This window comes from Pygocentrus nattereri, chromosome 20 (genome assembly GCF_015220715.1).
Source record: "Pygocentrus nattereri isolate fPygNat1 chromosome 20, fPygNat1.pri, whole genome shotgun sequence".
Lineage (NCBI taxonomy): Eukaryota > Metazoa > Chordata > Actinopteri > Characiformes > Serrasalmidae > Pygocentrus > Pygocentrus nattereri.
The window spans coordinates 35,130,985-35,155,881 of record NC_051230.1 but is presented as its reverse complement, the minus strand read 5'-3'; the positions used below and the strand labels follow the sequence as shown (position 1 = coordinate 35,155,881).

The 24,897-nt window shown below is 43.1% G+C and overlaps 2 protein-coding genes across 7 annotated transcripts in view; both read right to left on the bottom strand.

Annotated features, from left to right (window-relative positions):
- LOC108414147 overlaps nucleotides 1–12,451 on the bottom strand; it is a 62,909-nt gene extending 50,458 nt beyond the window's left edge. For 4 of the 5 annotated variants that reach the window (XM_037531486.1, XM_037531487.1, XM_037531484.1 and 1 more), the window contains exons 1-4: nucleotides 12,361–12,451; nucleotides 9,621–9,688; nucleotides 9,011–9,197; nucleotides 7,280–7,347 (exon numbers count right to left, since the gene is read on the bottom strand). In XM_037531486.1, the coding sequence (XP_037387383.1) occupies nucleotides 7,280–7,347; nucleotides 9,011–9,197; nucleotides 9,621–9,688; nucleotides 12,361–12,434 (397 nt within the window). In that variant the 5' untranslated portion in view covers nucleotides 12,435–12,451. The remainder of the gene's footprint in view (nucleotides 1–7,279; nucleotides 7,348–9,010; nucleotides 9,198–9,620; nucleotides 9,689–12,360) is intronic. The other variant, XM_037531488.1, reaches the window with a different exon arrangement.
- Nucleotides 1–24,284, bottom strand: part of LOC119261782 — a 371,675-nt gene extending 347,391 nt beyond the window's left edge. For both annotated transcript variants that reach the window (XM_037531515.1, XM_037531517.1), the window contains exon 1: nucleotides 24,059–24,284. The gene's annotated coding sequence lies outside the window, so the exon portion shown is untranslated. The remainder of the gene's footprint in view (nucleotides 1–24,058) is intronic.
- Nucleotides 24,285–24,897: the final 613 nt, after the last annotated feature.

Sequence of the window (24,897 nt, the reverse complement as noted above, 5' to 3'; positions counted from 1 at the left end):
TAAATCATAATAATGATAATTAAGTAAGTAAATAAATAAATAGAAAAAAAATAATAATAAAAAAAGAGAGAAAAAACAAATAAAATAAGTAAATAAACAGACAACTAAATAAAAATAAATAGATAAATAAGTAAGTTAAAAAAAAAAGAAAAAAAAAAAGGAGGGGAAAAAAACAATTATACAGATATACATACATGTACATATTCACATATACATATACATATATACACCCAGACATAATTCTACTATTTGCTGCTACATACATACACATGTTTACATATCTATACATATGCCTCTATACATATACACCCACCCACCACACACAATTCTACTGTTTGCAGCAACGTGTATATGTGTGTATATGTGTGTATATGCGTTCACGTGTCATGGAATGTGCTCAGCAATGAGGGCAAGAAGCCGCAACCATGCCCCCGTGGTCCAGAGACAGATAGGGAAGGACCCGGGGGACCCGGACCATCCACAGCCCATTAGGAACTCAGGAGACCTGAGGCCACACGCTCCGACGGCCACCGCGTGCACACCCCAGAGGACGAAGAATGGAGGCCCCAGACAGAGCACCCACAGACAAAGGGCAAGTGACCGGAGAGCCAGAGGCAATGAGCAGCCCACCCCCCCGGCAGGCCAACATCCCCAGCATGAGCCGAGCATGCGGCCCCCGAGGGACCAGGCGCCCGAGACCGGCCGACCCCTGGCAGGACGCCCCCCCCCCCCCCCCCCCCCAGCACGGGTCAGCGGCAACCCAGGGAGGCAGCCACCCCGGCCCCGAATGACCGGCCAATCCCCCCACCAGGCAGGGTGCACCAAACCGGGGTGTGAGAGGACCCGCCCCACTCAATATGTGTGTGAAATGAAAAGAATGTGTGTGAGCTACAGTGCAATTAAAATGGGAGGGACAGAGGCAATGTAGTACTGAATAACAGCACACTGCCACACTGCCCCCCAAGGCCCTCAATGTCTAATGTGTAAATAAAATTGAGGGGCAGGTAGCAGTGAGCAGATAAGTGAGGTCACATCAGCAGCGCCACCCACCATCCACTGAGTGACACCTGCCCCCCAAAGCCCTGTGTGTACTGTACTGTGTCATGAAATGTGTCATTGTAAAGGGGGAAAAAAGGGGAGGAGTGGGACATCACGCATCACAGCGAGCAGAGCCAGGTAGGTGGCCCTACTCACTGCAGCATGGGCCCCCCTCCCCCAGAACCCCCATGTGTAGTGTGATGTTTGACTGAGTGGGAGGAGGGGAAGGGTCAGGATAAGAAAGACCGAGAGGCAGAGAACTACCCCTCGGAGGAAGAGAGCCAGCTGGCGCTAGCTCACTAGGCACCCCGGTTTCCTACACCCGGCCGCGGCGCAGGGAAGGCCGGCCCTGGGCCCGAAGCGGCCACGACCCCAGGACACCACCGCGCTCCAGGCCGGCGCCCAGGACCCCGCCCACACAGCTGACACAGCACAAAACATACACCCCCACACGCACACAAGAGACAACAATTATCACACATACACATACTCACAATTACAATACACATACTCACAATTACAGTACACATACTCACAATTACAATACACATACTCACGATGACAATACACATACTCACGATGACAATACACATACTCACGATGACAATACACATACTCACGATGACAATACACATACTCATAATTACAATACACATACTCACAATTACAATACACATACTCACGATGACAATACACATACTCACGATGACAATACACATACTCACGATGACAATACACATACTCACGATTACAGTACACATACTCACAATTACAATACACATACTCACGATTACAGTACACATACTCACAATTACAGTACACATACTCACGTTTACAATACACATACTCACAATTACAATACACATACTCACAATTACAGTACACATACTCACAATTACAATACACATACTCACGATTACAGTACACATACTCACAATTACAATACACATACTCACGATGACAATACACATACTCACGTTTACAATACACATACTCACGTTTACAATGCACATACTCACAATGACAATACACATACTCACGATTACAATACAAACACTCACAATGACAACACATACTCACAATGACAATACACATACTCACGATTACAATACACATACTCACGATTACAATACACACACTCACGATTACAATACACACTCACAATGACAATACACACACTCACAATGACAATACACATACTCACAATTACAGTACACATACTCACAATTACAGTACACATACTCACAATGACAATACACATACTCACGTTTACAATACACATACTCACAATTACAATACACATACTCACAATTACAGTACACATACTCACGATTACAGTACACATACTCACGTTTACAATACACATACTCACGATTACAATACAAACACTCACAATTACAATACACATACTCACGATTACAATACACATACTCACGATTACAATACACATACTCACAATTACAGTACACATACTCACGATTACAGTACACATACTCACAATGACAATACACATACTCACGATTACAATACACATACTCACGATTACAATACACATACTCACGATTACAATACACATACTCACGATTACAATACACATACTCACGATTACAATACACATACTCACGATTACAATACACATACTCACGATTACAATACACATACTCACGATTACAATACACATACTCACAATGACAATACACATACTCACGATTACAATACACATACTCACAATTACAATACACATACTCACGATTACAATACACATACTCACGATTACAATACACATACTCACGATTACAATACACATACTCACGATTACAATACACACTCACAATGACAATACACATACTCACAATGACAATACACATACTCACAATGACAATACACATACTCACGTTTACAATACACATACTCACGATTACAATACAAACACTCACAATGACAACACATACTCACAATGACAATACACATACTCACGATTACAATACACATACTCACAATGACAATACACATACTCACGATTACAATACACATACTCACAATTACAATACACATACTCACGATTACAATACACATACTCACAATTACAATACACATACTCACAATGACAATACACATACTCACAATGACAATACACATACTCACAATTACAGTACACATACTCACAATTACAGTACACATACTCACGATTACAATACACACTCACGATTACAATACACATACTCACGATTACAATACACATACTCACGATTACAATACACATACTCACAATGACAATACACATACTCACAATGACAATACACACTCACAATTACAGTACACATACTCACAATTACAGTACACATACTCACGATTACAATACACATACTCACGATTACAATACACATACTCACAATTACAATACACATACTCACGATTACAATACACATACTCACGATTACAATACACATACTCACAATGACAATACACATACTCACAATTACAGTACACATACTCACGATTACAATACACATACGATTACAGTACACATACTCACGATTACAATACACATACTCACAATGACAATACACATACTCACGATGACAATACACATACTCACGATGACAATACACACACTCACGATTACAATACACATACTCACGATTACAATACACATACTCACAATGACAATACAAACACTCACAATTACAATACACATACTCACAATTACAGTACACTTACTCACAATGACAATACACATACTCACAATGACAATACACATACTCACAATGACAATACACATACTTACGATTACAATACACATACTCACGATTACAATACACATACTCACAATGACAGTACACATACTCACGATTACAATACACATACTCACAATGACAATACACATACTCACGATTACAATACACATACTCACGATTACAATACACATACTCACGATTACAATACACATACTCACGATTACAATACACATACTCACAATGACAATACAAACACTCACAATTACAATACACATACTCACAATGACAATACACATACTCACAATGACAATACACATACTCACGATTACAATACACATACTCACGATTACAATACACATACTCACAATGACAATACAAACACTCACAATTACAATACACATACTCACAATGACAATACACATACTCACAATGACAATACACATACTCACGATTACAATACACATACTCACAATGACAATACACATACTCACAATGACAATACACATACTCACGATTACAATACACATACTCACAATTACAGTACACATACTCACAATTACAGTACACATACTCACGATTACAATACACATACTTACGATTACAATACACATACTCACGATTACAATACACATACTCACAATGACAATACACATACTCACAATGACAATACACATACTCACAATTACAGTACACATACTCACAATGACTATACACATACTTACGATTACAATACACATACTCACAATGACAATACACATACTCACAATTACAATACAAACACAAACAACACACCCCCACACGCACACAAGAGACAACAATTATCACACATACACATACTCACGATTACAATACACATACTCACAATGACAATACACATACTCACGATTACAGTACACATACTCACAATTACAATACAAACACAAACAACACACCCCCACACGCACACAAGAGACAACAATTATCACACATACACATACTCACGATTACAATACACATACTCACAATGACAATACACATACTCACGATTACAGTACACATACTCACGATTACAGTACACATACTCACGATTACAATACACATACTCACGATTACAATACAAACACAAACAACACACACCCACACAAGAGACAACAATTATCACACATACACATACTCACGATTACAATACACATACTCACAATTACAATACACACACTCACAATGACAATACACATACTCACAATTACAATACAAACACATACAAACACACACACATACATACCAACACAAACACACTCACCCGCACAAACTTCACACACACCCATATATACGCAAACACAGTGGTCCTGGGTCCAGAACCAACCAGCCCTATGTGGTTGTCCCCCTACTTGAGTGCCCCACCCCTCCTCCCGGGAGGCATCCAGAATCCTGGAATGCCAGACAGACACCCCGGCGCACCCCAGACCCCCCACCACCCGGCGGTGTGCCCAGGGGGGCACAGACCCCTCCAGCGCAGGGAGGAGCCCAAACGGGGGACGGGCGACCCCTGGCGCCAAGGCCCCAAACCCCGCACCCCGGCCCACACAGAGGAGGCCAGCCCCCCGGACGGGGCCAGCACCCACCCCCACGGGTCCCCAGGTCCCCACCCCAAGACCGTGAGCGCACACATCCAGGCCCCCCACCATCAACAACAGGGCCCGCACACAGAAACCGCAGAGCGTCAGCCCCCATCTCCAGTCCAAGAGCCATCAGACACCCAAATCCGAACAGGCATGCAAGACCATATAGCATGCATATAATTTTCAATATAATTACCTGTGCAGTTAGTGCATATATTTGTTTCTCTGAGGCCCATTTGGAACATTCTGTGCCCTGTATAATATATTCTATGGAGAGTTTTGTATTGTATAAGTTGTAAATTTGGATTTTTAGTCATTTTAAAAGTATTTAGACATATCTGTGTCCAGAAATTTTCATCCGGGATGATGGAAAGATCTCTCTCCCATTTTGTAATTGGAAGGGATATTGAATCATTAATTTTTAATAATAACTTGTATATTTTTGATAACAGTTTAGGGGTATAGAGGTTTAGAAAGTCTGTTATCCACACAGGGATTTCTAGATTTAGATTACTTAGATTAAATCTTGCCTGTATGATGGACCTCAATTGGTGATATTCCAGAAATTTGCTACTGCTAATTTCATATTTTAAAATAAGATCTTCAAATGAAATAAAGGTCCCATCATGAATAACATGTTCTAAATTATTTATTCCTTTTTCTTGCCATTCTGAAAAATTCAGTACTGTCTTTTTCCGACATATATCGGGATTGTTCCAAATGGGTGTTAATTTACAAGGGATTAGTGAAGACTTAGCCATCTTTAAGAATTCCCACCAGGCTATCAGGGTGGTGCTTATTGTAAGGCTTTTAAAGCAATTGTAATGTTTAATGCTGGAGCTAATGAGAGGTAAGTCAGATATTTTCAATTTCCCACAGAGTGTTTGTTCCAGATCCAGCCATGGACTGTCTGAGCGGTTTGATTTCATCCACCTTGAAACATACTGTAGTCTATTGGCTAAAAAATTCTAGACCACCGCTGCATTTTAGCTTTTGTAAAGTCTTCAAGCTTATTCTAGATGTTTTACTTTTCCATAAAAATTTAGATATATTTGAGTCTAGCGACTTAAACCAAGCAATAGAAGGTTTATTAGGGATCATTAAGAACAGATAATTTACTTTAGGCAGAATCATCATTTGTATTGTGGCAACTCTCCCCATGAGAGATATAGGTAGAGAGTTCCAACGTGTGAGATCGTCCTCTATTGTTTTTAGTAGAGGAATATGGTTCAGTCGTACCAGATCTGACAGCCTGGGAGAAAAATTTATACCTAGATATCTAAATGTTGCCCGACTGTAGTGATGTAGGTATGATGTTCTGAAATTTACAATTCAGAGGCAAAACTGTTGATTTACTCCAATTAATGGAGTAATCTGATACAGATGAGAACTTATCTATAAGTGTGATTGTCTTTAGAAGAGCGGTTTGTGAGTTCCCGAGGAAAAGTAATACATCATCAGCATAAAGGCTTATTTTATGGTCTGTATTTTCTGTTTGGATTCCTTTGATGTTTACATTCTGTCGGATTTTTGCTGCTAGTGGCTCAATGAAGATGATAAACATTGAGGGAGAGAGTGGGCAACCTTGTCTAGTTCCCCTCTGCAGACTGAAGCTTTGTGAGATAAGATCATTTGTCCTAACCCGTGCATTTGGAGAGCTGTATAATGTTTCGATCCAGTTTATAAATGATGGGCCAAATCCAAATTTATGTAGAACTGCTAACAAAAATTTCCAATTTACCCTGTCGAATGCTCTTATTCTGGAATAGCTACTGAACTGAACTCAGTCGTCATGGAGACTAAACACATCAGATTTCAGAGGTAAGAAGTTTCAGAGGTAAAAGTAAGAAGGTAAAATACAGTAAAGTCTTTAATAAGATCATAAAGGAGTGTCAGTGCACTGACCAGGAATGAACGTAACGGTCAGGAAGATCAGGACACGGAGGGCAGAGCTGCGGGACGGCATGACTGACCTACAGAGACAGAAATAAAAATGTATGTCAAAATAACAAGTCACCCACTTTCAGTGCCTTAAACTTCATGTTTTATCTGATAATAACAGACAGAGTTTCTACACCTGCAGACCTTTTAGTCAGTGAGGCTCCTTCATCACGTGTATTACACCAAGCACAGATTAGTTTGCTATAGGAATGTATCAGTGATGCTCAATGTGATCGGTGCTGCATAAAATATCATGACCTGTTCAAAAACATCTGAAATTCCTTTCTGTCAATATTAATTACAGTTTGGAGGCCAAACTAAAGATCATATTACAGCCACACCTTTTACAGAACTACACTATTATTGTTATTTCACGTCAGAGAGATTAAACCTAAAGTCCCGCACAATCACTCGGTTCACTCAGTCACAATTTCTAAAGAACAGGTAACAGGAAAAAGTTCACAGTGAACAGTAAACGTTGTTGAAATCTGACCGAACTGGACTTTATTTGATCTGATGTTCAGTAAATGTTGGTGAAATCTGACCGAACTGGACTTTATTTGATCTGATGTTCAGTAAATGTTGGTGAAATCTGACCGAACTGGACTTTATTAGATCTGTTCAGTTCAGTCTGCATTACAAAGTAACAACACAACTTACAGCAATTATGAACTATTAAATCTGACTGAGATTAATAATTTGATGGAGATTAATAATCTCACAGTTCAATAATCTGACCGAGATTAATAATCTGCCAGAGATCAATAATAGCTTTTGTAACAAGGTCGTGTTGTACGTGTCCACTGCATGGTGTGCTTCCTTCTCCAGCTCCCCCTCCTTGAGGAGCGTTTGTCTACACCACCGAACGTAAACGAACCCGTTAACAGGGATGGGGAAGTAGCTAAGTAGCGCCAGGAACTACACAGGCAGTTTTCAGGCAATCTGCACAAAACCTGAACCCCAGAATGAACCCGTACTGGCAGGCTTAACTCAGGGGTCACAACCCAAATGTTAAGAAGAGCCGTTTTGTCCTTTCAGCAAGAATTAAACCACCTTGGCAGCCGCAGCATTTGGGTCCGTTTTTCCACCTTCCACTAGTAGAAGATACGAATATAAAGGAAAAGGCAGACACGCCTAACAGAGCCAGAGTCACTGATGAGGACTTTGAGGATGAAGTTTAATAAAGTCTCTGAATGTCGTGTCTGTAGATCTTTCTGAAATGTTAGGAAAAACGTGGAACGGCTGACTTTGCCTTTACTTGGTCTATATTATTGTTGGACATCACGCCTTTGGTTGTGGAATCTTAATTGTTGGTTAGGCTTAGACTCAGTTTTTAGTGAACTAGCTTTTCTTTCTCTGTGGATTGGTCGTTTATGTAGCCAGCCAACATGCATTAGCCTGCCATGCATCATCCTGCTGTAACTGATTCTGTTCTGTCTTTCAGCTGAACAGGAGCCACGACGGCGTCAGAGACTTTATACCATGCGTTCAGTTCTGGATTAAAGAGAAAGGGGAGGCCAGACCGAGCCGTTACTACCCGGCCCGTCACATCGCTCACACAGAACTGGCCATGTAGCCACAGAGGCTTAAAAAACTAAAAACACAGCAGAACAAAGAAGAAAAAGTGAGCGAGTGAAAAAGAGACAGAGACTGGGAACGATCTCCCCTCTGACGCTGCTTATTAGAGGGGCTTACAGGCTCCTTCTTTTCTTCATTGTCTTTTCTCCATTATGGTTCCTCATTCTGTTGCCTCCACTTCTCTTCTGGAGCTGCTGCTTTTTTCTCCACATCCACCCAATCACCATCGATAATACCCCAAACACAGTGAGCAAGAGGACAGGCAGCCACACTGGCACAGCGGCTCTCTGACCGGGCTGGTCATCTACAAAACAAAGACACAGAACATGTCAGATCACTTTATTCACACTGTCAGATCCTGATACACACACAGATCCTGATTTCACTCTGTAATAATCCAATCTCAGTTCAGGAGGACTGAGTTATGAATTAGTAAAAAGTGTGTATTAGATGCAGCGCTGCGGCGGAATCGAGGCATTTCAATCTGATTCAAGACCTGAAACTGGAGATGTAGCATGTTTGTGTGATGCTGTTTTCTGATCTGGAGTTCATGATGAGATGATGAAGGGAGGAGCTCTTATTCTGGAATAGCTACTGAACTGAACTCAGTCGTCATGGAGACTAAACAGATCATATTTCAGAGGTAAGAAGTTTCAGAGGTAAAAGTAAGAAGGTAAAATACAGTAAAGTCTTTAATAAGATCATAAAGGAGTGTCAGTGCACTGACCAGGAATGAACATAACGGTCAGGAAGATCAGGACACGGAGAGCAGAGCTGCAGAACGGCATGACTGACCTACAGAGACAGAAAAGAGAGGTAAAGGGAGAGATAAGACATGAAATGAAGGAAACATTTCAATATAGGACAACATATCTTGTCACCTGCTTCCAGGGCCTTAAACATCACCATATGTACTTGCACAGATTAGTTTATTATGGGAGTATCTGTGATATGTGAAGCGTAGGGAAGCTACCCTCTCGTCCAGCGGGGAAAACCCCAACATAAAGGCGCCGAGTCGAGGGGCTATGAGAAAGCCCACACCTGCCCGCCGCCTCTCACCATGGGCAACTCCAGAAAAGAATAAAGTCCAGCCCCTCTCAAGGAGATTGGACCCAGAGCCCAAGCTGTGTGTTGAGGTGAGCCCGACTATATCTAGCCAGTATCTCTCAACCTTGCGCACCAACTCAGGCTCCTTCCCCGCCAGTGAGGTAACGTTCCAAGTTCCAAAAGCCAGTTTCAGCAACCGAGGATCAGAACGCCAAGGCCCACGCCTTCGGACACTGCCCGATCCACAACGCACCGAACCCCTACTACTGCCCCTCCCATTGGTGGTGGGTCGATGGGAGCGGGGACTCTTGTAACTCCTTCGGGCTGGGCCCGGCCGGGCACCATGAGTAAATGCCCGGCCACCAGACGCTCGCTGGCGAGCCCCTCCCCCAGGCCTGGCTCCAGGGTGGGGCCCCGGTGACCCTAATCCGGGCAGGGTACACACGTCCTGATTTCTTATGAAAATTAGGGTATTTTTTGGATCAAACTTTGACCCAAAGGACCCAGTTTGCCTTGAGAGGCCCTACCAGTAGCTTTTGCTCCAGACAACATAGCTCCTAGGATCATTTAAGCATGCAAACCCCTTCCACCACAATATGGTGGTGATCCATGGAGAGGTGACTAATCATGTTCTCTTTTAATGAAACGGGCAGTTCAGTGTTACTTATGAAAAGCACCACATACTTAATTTATCATGATGATAGTAAGATACTGCCCACCCACCTAATGACTGCACATCCACAGACTCCTCTGTTAAAAAGTCTCATCTAAAATGAGCTGGCCCTATGAAGTCCCAATGATTTGGAGCTGAATACACTCAAAGCAGCAGAGAAGATTGCAGACTTAAGGGCATCCCGTCCCTGCCAGTCCTCACCATCCCCAGAAAGACCCAAGGTTAGGCTAAGGTAGTGGAGACGTTGGAACAACAATCACCAGGGACACCAACATCCATTCCATCACAAAGAAAGCCCAGCAGAAGTCGGCCTTTTTAGCAGCTGAAGAAGTTCAACCTGCTGGTTCAGTTCTAAACAGCCACCACAGAGTCATCACTGTGCTCTGCCACCAAACACAGCATCCACAAACTGCAGGGCATCCCTAGGCCTGCAGAAAGGACCACTGGTGTTCATCTGTTCAACCTGCTTAATCTGTAGACCTGAGGAAGCTCTGCAGAAGTGGGTAGTGGGTAAGTGGTTAAATTCATGTAGTGTACCACCAAGCACTATTAAAGACCACCCAGTTAGGTAACCACATCCATACGGTGCCGTTTCCAGTCTCTGCTCATATTAAATTCTAAAACTAATCCACAGAGATTCTGAGCACCTTTTCAATCTCTGAGCGTGTGAATCAGTGAATCAACATCAATCACTTTCAACTGACAGCCAGTAAAGCTAACTAACCAGCTAACTGGCTAAACTGGACTTAATTAATTAATTAATTACAACATCAGTTAATTGGGAAGTTATTTATTTTCAATATTCCTCTTTTGGGTACTGATGACATGTGAACGGACCATGGAAGCCAGTAAAGATGCACATATTCCTGGCATCACCATCACAGAGTGGTGCACCTGTTCTTTTCTGGTTTGGGTGGCATTTAACGTGCCCCTCTTTTTGTGTTAGTACCTAAAAACTGAGACAAAATTTCCAATGGAAATTAAAAGCCTGCAGTTTGTTTTCCTCCCAATCATTTCAGCGCATTTACAAGCACATTTCATTGTTTAACAACAGAGCCTGTCGGACAGAAACGCCAGTAGCTCCAGAACCACTGCGTCTGTACTGATCTGATCAATAGTGTTTACTTTAATCTATGAGAGAATTGCACCACATTAACACTGAAAAAGGACACTGAACTACCCGGTAGTTAAACGCGTAGTTAACGGCTGTTCTAAGACCAGTGGGCATATTATATCTGTAAAAAGTGCTGCTACACTGATAAAAGGTTAGCTTGATAATGGACGCTCAATATTCAGACGCTCACAGCCCTTCAGGTTCAGCCGATGCTGTAAAAGTGTAGAGAAGAGAAAAGGTCTTATTTGATTTCAGAGGAATGATCTAACGGTTCCTCAGACGCTTCAGAAATCCTCACACTCAGTACGTCAAGTTGGGCGGCTTCTTAAAACAGACTACTGGGAGATAAACAGCACATCTGTGGAATGAGTGCAGGACTAAAATGACTAGTTTTACATTTTAAATGCTCAGCAGCTAAAATAAAGCTGAGCGGGGCAGCGAGGCGTTTCAGTCGCGCCACATACAGCAGTAAACACTAAAAACAAGAGTGTAAACACGGTTCATGCTAGCGGCTAGACTAGCTTAGCTTAGCCTAGCGGCTGTCCCAGCTGCGGTCAGCGGGCTAAACCGAGAGGCGGTAGAGCGGCGTCTACATTCCCACTCGGAGGGTGAAGATAACGGTCAGGCACTCACACTGCAGCCCCGGGCAGACCCCGAAAGACACGCCGCAGAAGAGACGCGCTGAAGACGCTCCGGTGGGCTTCCATTACTGGGAGGAAAAACACCAAAGTTCTTCCGGTCTGCTCCGGAAGAGCTCCGGATTAACTACACACCCTAGTTCATCATTTTACCAGAATTTAAAGTGGAAATACGAGCAGGAATATTTTACTGTTTCATTTAATTACTTTAGATTAACGGATGATGAACATGGATCTACTGATGTGAGGGTCCTTTGCGCTGACCTCTCTGAGTTCAGTGAAGAATAATCTTCACCAATCTACCGGTCATCAATCTACCTGACACACCCTGTCGGTTGCTTGGTGGCTCTGATACTGGACAGGAATCCATCCATACCTGTTCTAACACAGCCCCCTGAGCTCTTGGGCCTCAGAGAGCCCCCAGCCCCTTATAGCTCTTTACGAGAGCCCCTGACAGTGTGTACCCTACTGGAGATCAGCAGTTGGCCTTCGGGACCCCCAGTTTGGTTGGAACAGAAATCTGGACCATCTGGGGTCCCTGTGTGTAAAATGATGACGTTCTTTTGTTTGGATTGAATTTCCTGCTCATTTGTGCAGTTTTGATATCAAAATGAAAATCCTAATTCAGTTTATTTTATTTAATTAATTAGAGATTTAGATGCTTTACTAGCAGCTTTATTTAAATGAATATGCATTAAGGAATAAAGGAGGAGGAATAAACTTGCTCTACTTTTAATGGAAGTCAATGGAACCAGAATTCTGTCCAAGTCAGTAGGGGGTCATTTCTGTTGGTCCATTCACCATGAAATTCACACACAATGTAAAGAACCACGAGTGGTTTCACAGGAAAAACGACAAAAATGAACATAGACGGTTTAGTTCTGACAGCAGCGACGTACACATTTCTATACACACACCCATACATACATACACACACACACACACACACACATACACATACACATATACATAAATATATATATATATATATATATATATATATATTACTATATAAATTACTCCTCTACATGTATATGTACGGCTGCTATAACTACACACAGCTGTCCATACCTACAGATGGCTGTCTGATACTACACTGTACTGCACTGGGGTATCTTCAGGGGTAACAGAAGGTTCAGGGGGTTTAAAACAGACTCTGCACTTTAACAGTGGACTGAACTCTGTACATGATGTTAGAAGACTTTATGGAGAAGTTTCATCTTGTACTAAAGCCAAAAGTGCAGGATATACACTGCTCAAAAAAATAAAGGGAACACTTAAACAACACAATATAACTTCCAAGTAGATCAAACTTCTGTGAAATCAAACTGTCCACTTAGGAAGCAACACTGACCATCAGTTTCACAGCTGTTGTGCAAATGGAACAGACAACAGGTGGAAATTACTGGCAATTAGCAAGACACACTCAATAAAGGAGTGGTTCTGCAGGTGGGACCACAGACCACTTCTCAGTACCTTTCTGTTTTCTGGCTGATGTTTTGGTCACTTTTGAATGTTGGTGGTGCTTTCACACTCGTGGTAGCAGGAGACGGACTCTACAACCCACACAAGTGGCTCAGGTAGTGCAGCTCATCCAGGATGGCACATCAATGCGAGCTACAGAGACAGGCCAGTACACCAGGAGACGTGGAGGAGGCCGTAGGAGGGCAACAACCCAGCAGCAGGACCGCTACCTCCACCTTTGTGCAAGGAGGAACAGGAGGAGCACTACCAGAGCCCTGCAAAATGACCTCCAGCAGGCCACAAATGTGCATGTGTCTGCACAAACGGTTAGAAACCGACTCCATGAGGATGGTATGAGGGCCCGATGTCCACAGATGGGGGTTGTGCTCACAGCCCAACACTGTGCAGGACGCTTGGCATTTGCCAGAGAACACCAGGATTGGCAAATTCGCCACTGGCGCCCTGTGATCTTCACAGATGAAAGCAGGTTCACACTGAGCACATGTGACAGACGTGACAGAGTCTGGAGACGCCGTGGAGAGCGATCTGCTGCCTGCAGCATCCTTCAGCATGACCGGTTTGGCAGTGGGTCAGTAATGGTGTGGGGTGGCATTTCTTTGGAGGGCCGCACAGCCCTCCATGTGCTCACCAGAGGTAGCCTGACTGCCATTAGGTACCGAGATGAGATCCTCAGACCCCTTGTGAGACCATATGTTGGTGCGGTTGGCCCTGGGTTCCTCCTAATGCAGGACAATGCTAGACCTCATGTGGCTTGAGTGTGTCAGCAGTTCCTGCAAGATGAAGGCATTGAAGCTCTGGACCGGCCCGCCCGTTCCCCAGACCTGAATCCGACTGAGCACATCTGGGACATCACGTCTCGCTCCATCCACCAACCGTTGCACCACAGACTGTCCAGGAGTTGGCGGATGCTTTAGTGCAGGTCTGGGAGGAGATCCCTCAGGAGACCATCCGCCACCTCATCAGGAGCTGCCCAGGCGTTGTAGGGAGGTCATACAGGCACGTGGAGGCCACACACAACACTGAGCCTCATTTTGACTTGTTTTAAGGACATCACATCAAAGTTGGATCAGCCTGTCGTGTGTTTTTCCACTTTAATTTTGTGTGTGACTCCAAATCCAGGCCTCCACTGGTTAATCAATTTGATCTCCATTGATGATTTTTGTGATTTTGTTGTCAGCACATTCAACTTTGTACAGAACAAAGAATTCAAAGAGAATATTTCATTCATTCAGATCTAGGATGTGTTATTTGAGTGTTCCCTTTATTTTTTTGAGCAGAGTATATACATACACTTTTTTATATATTATGCATGTAAAGTATGTACATACGTGTATATATACATACAAACATTATTATATATAAAAAGTGTGTATATGTAAAAGAGGAAGTTACTTAGGTTCGCTACTGGAGTAGCTTCTTCTAAGAGTCTGCAGTTCCACCTTAAATGGTGCGGCTGACGCTGCAGAAACCGCTGCAGTTAAGGTGGAACGGAGAGTTAGAAGCAGAAGCTGGCAGCCGACTTCAGGCTGGATTCATGAATTTTCAGCACATGTTCAACCAAACACCGCAGGGACAGCAGCTAGTGAGACGCTACGGTTAGCCGGGCGGCTCAGCCACTCGTTTCGCAGTATTTGGACTAAACCGAACCGAACCGTTAACACTGCTGATCACACGGCACTGAATCTTCAGCTGAACGTTCCTTCCTGTCGTTTCATTTGGTTGAAGATGAGAAAACAAACATTAAATCAATGCCCATAAAGTCTCTGTGTCCATGCTTTTCATTTTTAAATGTTCACTAGTGTCTCTGAACTCGACTACAGCAGATTATTATTATTATTATTATTATTATTATTATTGTTGTTTTCTCAACCACCCTTTTCACTTCTCCAGAGTTTTCATGATGAGCATATCTGCTTCCACAGTGGATCCACATTTTAAACCACCAAGGTTAAAAATATGAATTTTAATGAGGTCCTGAAAAATTCTATGTATAAAATATGACTTGATTTACAGTAAAACTACCCTATTTATGATTTTACCCACAAATGTTCTTGGTTTTAAAGTCAGTGTTGATCAGATATTATACTGCGTTGAAACTATTGTTGGTTATTTTTTATTTTATTCGGAAAAGTCATTGCAGTTGAAGATGGAAGATGATGGTAAAACAAGAATTGTGTTTTATGTATAATTGTGTATTTATCAGTTACATTATGTAAAAGCCAGTATTGAGCGAATACCTCTATAGAAGTAACATTTAACCAAGAGTTTCTCTGCTTTTACTCAAGACTGTAACACTTGTCTTGCACAACAATTAAGTTGTGTATTTTGTCCACCTGCTCCTCGCTGACCGCCTTTACTGGATTTGAGAGGCTCGAATGCTTGGACAAGTTCAGTTAGTGAACATCTGCCTGTGCCATGCTTCGTTGCTGAAGTCAGCATTTTAAACCTTGACCTAATGTTCTCTGTTCCTAGAGCCATCGATCTGCTCCTTAACTCATCAGGAGGTACAGCTTGTCCCTGGGGCTTCACTCACCGTACTGTTTATAGTACTGCTCTCAGTATTATCACTACATGTTTCACTCTATGTTTTACTGCATCTTTTAGCACTAAATGTAGCCAATTGTTATTTAGAACTAGAGCTTTCAAGAGAAGTTGTGAAAACCACAGTACACAGTTATTCAGTGACCTGATACTTCTTATGTGCCTATGGCTTTTCTTATTATTGATTTGTATATTTAGTTTTCATGCTATGTTTTTTTGATTATTCTCATCTTTGTTTCATCTGGTGAGTTTAGTACTAAATCTGCTGACTTGTTCTTCACTTTTAGATGCAGCTATGAAGAATCCACCTTCACCAGCTGAAAGTTACAAAGAAATTGCCCAGAGACCTCCACAGCTGCTAAGGGACGAGTGTATTTAGATCAGTGAGGTAGGCTTCAGCTGTTCATTCTCTTGCTGTCTCTCTGTCATATACGTAAACAGATACTGGCCATTTTTAAGCTACTCCTAACTTTAAGATTAATTTTAAAAAGTAATAACCGGTGTAGTGGCAAGAAAGCCAGGGGCGTCAGCTTGTCTGGGCTCCGGGTCTCTGGTCAGTCTGCAGACCTCCAACATCATCAGGACACCACACTGGCCTCATGGAATTTTTTGTTTCAGCACAAACATTTATATTAAAATAATGTTTCTTGTGGTTTTAGAGGAGCTGCACTAAACGACTACTGAGCTTTTAAAACACACAAACGCTACAGATAAAGAACTTCTGAGGGATGATATCCCAAAACGATGATGCAGTGAACTGTGCTGACCCCTGGATCTTTACATGTCCAGTCAACAGCGCTGGTAAAAGCTGCTTACAGGAGACATGATCAGTGATTAAAACGCATTATTTTCTTTGCAGATTTCAGCTTCAGAGACTGGACTGCTCTACACATCGCCGGGCGGACTAGCTTTGTTTTGAGCTGTGATGATTTATGTTTCGTCAACACATTGAAACGTTTTTGCTGGGCAGTTTCTATAAACAGTGCAGTTATTAGAGCTGCAAGCTGGAGATTAGTGCCATTAAGGTGTCTGAGCAGCCTCAGGTGCTCCCACCATCCTCCGCACAAGAAGGTGATCAGGAAGCAACAGAACTGACCTCACCAGGTCCCACTTAAAATGGCAGAATCACTGTGTCATGTGTGTATGTACGGTCAATGGTTACGACCCAAGTGTGATGATCTAATGACCCCTAAGCTGAAGTACATATCAACTGGATAATGAATGATGAATGTCTGTGGTTTGAGAGTAAAATATTAATTAAATAACATGAAGATGGCTGTCAGCTTCTGATTAATATATGAAAATAGACGCAAACATCTACGACGTTGACATTATCTGGCATCAAAGCTCAGACTATCTATAATTGGTCAACTTACTGGACTTTTGTACTACATTTATCTATCCTGGTAAACTAGACAATGCATTAGCTTCACAAGATCACTGGTCTGCATTAAAAGTTGACGATGAGCTATCAGCAGATAAATGTGGCCTCTGCTCGAGAAAAGAAACTCCTGGATTTATATTTGGGTTAAACGATGTAAACACCCACCAGAAAGCGTGAGAAAAGGACACCAGAACATCAGAAACACCTAATCACATGTACTCACCACTGAACAGCTACGTGAACCTCGTCCACAGCTACTCCAACAAGCCTCAGGCTGAATAAGCCCGTCTGAACTGTGTGTGTCCATCTGTCCTGGCTGACGGTCACTGCTGGTGCTCTGAATACGACGGTAAAACAGTCTGGAGCTGCTTTCTGCTCCGGTTCTGTGCTGAGACCTGGGTCTGCAGCTGGAAGCCTCTTTACGTTTATAATGGTGAACTGGTTCCTCCATTATGGACAGTAATGGACATCCAAGACCATCAGACACCAAGCTGGAGCAGCTGTTCAGATCCTGAAAAGTGGAGTTAGATGTTAAATGTGCCATCACAGATCATATATGAAGGAAAATGCTCAGTGGAGCTGTAGAGCTGATAGGAATGAAGGTTTTACCTGCTAGAAAAAACAGCATAGACCAGCTTAGCTGGTCACCAGAACAACCACTACACTGTGTTTTGGAAGCCGGTATGCTGGTAGTCTGTATATCCATGGGTGTGAACTTCTCATGGTGTGTGAGCCATGAGAAGCTTTAAAAATAGCAGCTGAAGCTCAGTAAGAACACATTTCTATTCCTCTAATAAAGGAGGTATTAACAGTGAGTTACAGTGCTGGGAGCTTCTCCATGTGTGTGGACTCTGTAGCCATGAGAAGCTTTAAAAGTAGCAGCTGAAGCTCAGTAAGAACACATTTCTACTCCTCTAATAAAGGAGGTATTAACAGTGAGTTACAGTGCTGGGAGCTTCTCCATGTGTGTGGACTCTGTGGCCATGAGAAGCTTTAAAAATAGCAGCTGAAGCTCAGTAAGAACACATTTCTATTCCTCTAATAAAGGAGGTATTAACAGTGAGTTACAGTGCTGGGAGCTTCTCCATGTGTGTGGACTCTGTGGCCATGAGAAGCTTTAGAAATAGCAGCTGAAGCTCAGTAAGAACACATTTCTACTCCTCTAATAAAGGAGGTATTAACAGTGAGTTACAGTGCTGGGAGCTTCTCCATGTGTGTGGACTCTGTGGCCATGAGAAGCTTTAAAAATAGCAGCTGAAGCTCAGTAAGAACACATTTCTACTCCTCTAATAAAGGAGGTATTAACAGTGAGTTACAGTGCTGGGAGCTTCTCCATGTGTGTGGACTCTGTGGCCATGAGAAGCTTTAGAAATAGCAGCTGAAGCTCAGTAAGAACACATTTCTATTCCTCTAATAAAGGAGGTATTAACAGTGAGTTACAGTGCTGGGAGCTTCTCCATGTGTGTGGACTCTGTGGCCATGAGAAGCTTTAGAAATAGCAGCTGAAGCTCAGTAAGAACACATTTCTACTCCTCTAATAAAGGAGGTATTAACAGTGAGTTACAGTGCTGGGAGCTTCTCCATGTGTGTGGACTCTGTGGCCATGAGAAGCTTTAGAAATAGCAGCTGAAGCTCAGTAAGAACACATTTCTATTCCTCTAATAAAGGAGGTATTAACAGTGAGTTACAGTGCTGGGAGCTTCTCCATGTGTGTGGACTCTGTGGCCATGAGAAGCTTTAGAAATAGCAGCTGAAGCTCAGTAAGAACACATTTCTATTCCTCTAATAAAGGAGGTATTAACAGTGAGTTACAGTGCTGGGAGCTTCTCCATGTGTGTGGACTCTGTGGCCATGAGAAGCTTTAGAAATAGCAGCTGAAGCTCAGTAAGAACACATTTCTATTCCTCTAATAAAGGAGGTATTAACAGTGAGTTACAGTGCTGGGAGCTTCTCCATGTGTGTGGACTCTGTGGCCATGAGAAGCTTTAGAAATAGCAGCTGAAGCTCAGTAAGAACACATTTCTACTCCTCTAATAAAGGAGGTATTAACAGTGAGTTACAGTGCTGGGAGCTTCTCCATGTGTGTGGACTCTGTGGCCATGAGAAGCTTTAAAAGTAGCAGCTGAAGCTCAGTAAGAACACATTTCTACTCCTCTAATAAAGGAGGTATTAACAGTGAGTTACAGTGCTGGGAGCTTCTCCATGTGTGTGGACTCTGTGGCCATGAGAAGCTTTAAAAATAGCAGCTGAAGCTCAGTAAGAACACATTTCTATTCCTCTAATAAAGGAGGTATTAACAGTGAGTTACAGTGCTGGGAGCTTCTCCATGTGTGTGGACTCTGTGGCCATGAGAAGCTTTAAAAATAGCAGCTGAAGCTCAGTAAGAACACATTTCTACTCCTCTAATAAAGGAGGTATTAACAGTGAGTTACAGTGCTGGGAGCTTCTCCATGTGTGTGGACTCTGTGGCCATGAGAAGCTTTAGAAATAGCAGCTGAAGCTCAGTAAGAACACATTTCTATTCCTCTAATAAAGGAGGTATTAACAGTGAGTTACAGTGCTGGGAGCTTCTCCATGTGTGTGGACTCTGTGGCCATGAGAAGCTTTAAAAATAGCAGCTGAAGCTCAGTAAGAACACATTTCTATTCCTCTAATAAAGGAGGTATTAACAGTGAGTTACAGTGCTGGGAGCTTCTCCATGTGTGTGGACTCTGTGGCCATGAGAAGCTTTAAAAATAGCAGCTGAAGCTCAGTAAGAACACATTTCTATTCCTCTAATAAAGGAGGTATTAACAGTGAGTTACAGTGCTGGGAGCTTCTCCATGTGTGTGGACTCTGTGGCCATGAGAAGCTTTAAAAGTAGCAGCTGAAGCTCAGTAAGAACACATTTCTACTCCTCTAATAAAGGAGGTATTAACAGTGAGTTACAGTGCTGGGAGCTTCTCCATGTGTGTGGACTCTGTGGCCATGAGAAGCTTTAAAAATAGCAGCTGAAGCTCAGTAAGAACACATTTCTATTCCTCTAATAAAGGAGGTATTAACAGTGAGTTACAGTGCTGGGAGCTTCTCCATGTGTGTGGACTCTGTGGCGATGAGAAGCTTTAGAAATAGCAGCTGAAGCTCAGTAAGAACACATTTCTACTCCTCTAATAAAGGAGGTATTAACAGTGAGTTACAGTGCTGGGAGCTTCTCCATGTGTGTGGACTCTGTGGCCATGAGAAGCTTTAGAAATAGCAGCTGAAGCTCAGTAAGAACACATTTCTATTTCTCTAATAAAGGAGGTATTAACAGTGAGTTACAGTGCTGGGAGCTTCTCCATGTGTGTGGACTCTGTGGCGATGAGAAGCTTTAGAAATAGCAGCTGAAGCTCAGTAAGAACACATTTCTACTCCTCTAATAAAGGAGGTATTAGCAGTGAGTTACAGTGCTGGGAGCTTCTCCATGTGTGTGGACTCTGTGGCCATGAGAAGCTTTAGAAATAGCAGCTGAAGCTCCGTAAGAACACATTTCTACTCCTCTAATAAAGGAGGTATTAACAGTGAGTTACAGTGCTGGGAGCTTCTCCATGTGTGTGGACTCTGTGGCCATGAGAAGCTTTAAAAGTAGCAGCTGAAGCTCAGTAAGAACACATTTCTACTCCTCTAATAAAGGAGGTATTAACAGTGAGTTACAGTGCTGGGAGCTTCTCCATGTGTGTGGACTCTGTAGCCATGAGAAGCTTTAAAAATAGCAGCTGAAGCTCAGTAAGAACACATTTCTACTCCTCTAATAAAGGAGGTATTAGCAGTGAGTTACAGTGCTGGGAGCTTCTCCATGTGTGTGGACTCTGTGGCCATGAGAAGCTTTAAAAATAGCAGCTGAAGCTCAGTAAGAACACATTTCTATTTCTCTTAGAAAAGGAGGTATTAACAGTGAGTTACAGTGCTGGGAGCTTCTCCATGTGTGTGAATCTCCCTGCAACATCTGGAAAACAACAATGAAAGATCTCCAAATGGTCTCTAACACCTTCTGGAACAAACCCCTCTTATAATGTGAGTTTAATTCAGCATAAACCTGTTTAATAACCTCTAATTCTGACCTTTATTCCTCGGAGCTCCTCACTGACCCACCATCTCAGCTCCTCTTCCTCATGGTTTGGGCGGGAAACTGAAACTTCTTCTTCCTCTGTCTGAATGAGGACCTAGAGGAGCTTTACCGCCACCTACTGAAAGGTGCTGAATCCATGGCTCAGAGTATTGAGGCTGTTCTGGGGCTCCTGCCCACTATTAGAAGGACGTTTCTAATGAAGTGGACGCCATGTGTGACCTATGGCTGGATCTCCAAATCTGCCAGCAGAGACGTTTAAACCCAGTGTATTCACTGAAGAAACACCAGGGAATTGTGGGATAATAACACACTTTATTTCATACAGAGGAGAGAAAAGTAATAAATAGCAGATCAGTAAAAGCCATAAAAATCTCTCATACCTTTAAAACACTTCACACTCAGCACTTTCACAAAGAAAGAATGAAGCCCTGCAGGACCAGCAGCACCAGTGCATTCTGCACACTGGGGTCCGGTTAAAGAGCTGTAATGCTGGATTCCTCCAGCGTGGGAGAGGCCCACGATGACCAGTCCCCCTAAAGTATTGATTGGGCCCCTCATATTACTATTACATTATTACTGAAACCCACCACTCACAGAAAGATCAAGTTTCTCAACCAGCTTCCCAACACATCATCAACACGGACAGAAATAAATGACCATTTATCTCCATGGTGACCACTTTCACAACCTGCAACATCATATATTCACTATCTATAACTCCAAACTTTCCATCATATGTCTATTATAAACATTTGGGTGGGCATTAGATGTTAGGGGGTGGAGTGGTCTTGGGAGCATCAGCTTGATTGGGACATAAAAATAAGTAAACTAGGAAATTTCAGGGTCATTTTTATTGATTTAAAGTCATTCCCTGTGATGAGGGTCTTTCCGCTGCATGGTATTCCCTCATGTCAGGGGAACACTCTTTTCCACATCCTCAGATTGATCCAAAAGATCACTTTTCCGTCACATTTGGTGTGATAAAATCCTCTGGTGGTGTAATTAACCTGAGGAACGGTGAGGCTACTCTGGTCCAGGTGTCTCTCACAGCTGAACTCTTCTTTAACTCCACATTCGGCCACTTTCCGTCCATTCCTCTCCCAGGTTTCCACCCCTGAACAGGGCTCTGGACAGGACAGAGTGGCGGGGCATTCAGATCCGTCCATGTGGTGTTGATGAAGTTAGCCAGTGTCTGCTGACCTGCTGAAGAAGAACAAGTGTTTACAGTTATAGACAAACTGCATCACGGTCAGTGGGTGTAGATACAGTATCTGCAGCATCACCTCACCTACAGAGCAGTCAGAGAACTAATCCTGACAGCTGTCATGCTGCTTCACTTTGACTGACAGATCTGATGACGTTTGGCAGACACTCTGAAGCGCTGCACTGACGTGATGTTAGTTCTGCATGTTTGCTTATCTGAAGTCACTAAACTGATGTCTGTGGTTTATACAGATTTCAACACGTTACTTAGGCCCAATCCCATTTCACCCCTTGCCCCTAACACTGAGCCCTACCCCTCCGTTTTGCGCGTTCACGTCTAGGGGGGGGGTTGTCCCGGTTGTTTTTTACCCTCCTCCTTGTTACATTACTTTTAGTTTGTACTCTTTCATTCGATGACTGGTTTGATTGATTGACGCGTAAGACTGAAGTTGGGAATGAATCTGAATGCCTGTGCTTTCCAGTCTCCTTCGGTTAAATGTCAGTGTGATATAACATTATTGCTGTAGTCTGGAGGCAAAGCAGGAAAACACGTCCTGATTATTTTCCAGGCTATTTTAAATATGATTCACCTGTCCTGTCACGTGACACCCAGGTGAGATCACCACAGCTGGAGGCGGTGTGCTGGGAATGGCCAAAAGATCTGGTCGTGTCTTTTTACGTAATGACGTATCTGGTTCTTGAAGGGTTGTCTCACTTCATAGGGGGAAGATTTCAACCACTAAACCTTCTAACTCAGTTTCAAGGGAGAGTTTACACTCGAAAACAAGGGTTGGCGTGAAAATAAGACATGGGATTGGGCCTTAGTGTAAAGTGATATTACAGACTTTCCCTAAAGACACATTTATATCTTCTAACAGCCTCTTCAGATCCCTCAGCTCTCTGTTCCTATGTGGGCATCACCATCTTTGTGTTTGTATATGATCAGTCAGTAAACTGCATTAATACCAGCATTAATATCCATCGTGTACTCACAGTTTGTCCTGTAGCTGTCAGAGGGTGGAGGTTGTAGGAGGTTATAGAGTTCAGCTCCGGCAGGTTCTGATCCTTTCCCTCCAGTTTTATCACAGAAACAGATGTTGTCAGATGGAGATCCTGTTCTGCACACAGTGAAGACAAACCACAGCTGATCCACCTGAGAAGTGTCTGCACTGCCGGGGGGGAAGGCGCCTTTATACCGGCTGCTGTAGGGCGGCCACTGTACCGGTACACAGCGAGAGAGCGGCCGGGTGGGGGCGCTGTCTTATTGCAAGGGGTCTGGGGCGGAGCGATGCTCGGAGAGCCTCAGAGAGGGCGGAGGAAACCCCGAGAGCTCCTGTTCTGCAGGCAATGAAGACAAACCGCAGCTCCTGCACTGCGAAAACAGGCCTGCTGACCAGCAGAGGGCGCCCGCGAGCGAGTCCTCGGTGAATGGGAGTGAATGGAGCTCAGCGGCTAAAACCGAGCAGTTAAATCGCCTCTAATCTCAGAACCAGAACTTTCCTCTGATCTCACACAGCAGACGGACGAGTTCCACTAAACCACGGAAACCTCACCGCTGTGTTTCCTTCATTCTACAGTAAACGGGTTTCGGCCAGCAGGGGGCGGGCTTTACTGCTGGAGCGGGATGATTGACGGGCGAGTGGAGCAGCTGATTGGCTGTCAGCTCCGTTTTAAACTCTGTAGCTGGAGTTTAAAAGCTCTTAAATATCAGAGCTTCTCCTCTCCTCACTCTGAACTGAACTCTCTGAGCTTCTGCTGCTTCTGTAGTTTTCCGTGATGAGAAATGAAAGAGAACAGAACGGCCTCCTTAATTAACTCCATTAACTAAATAA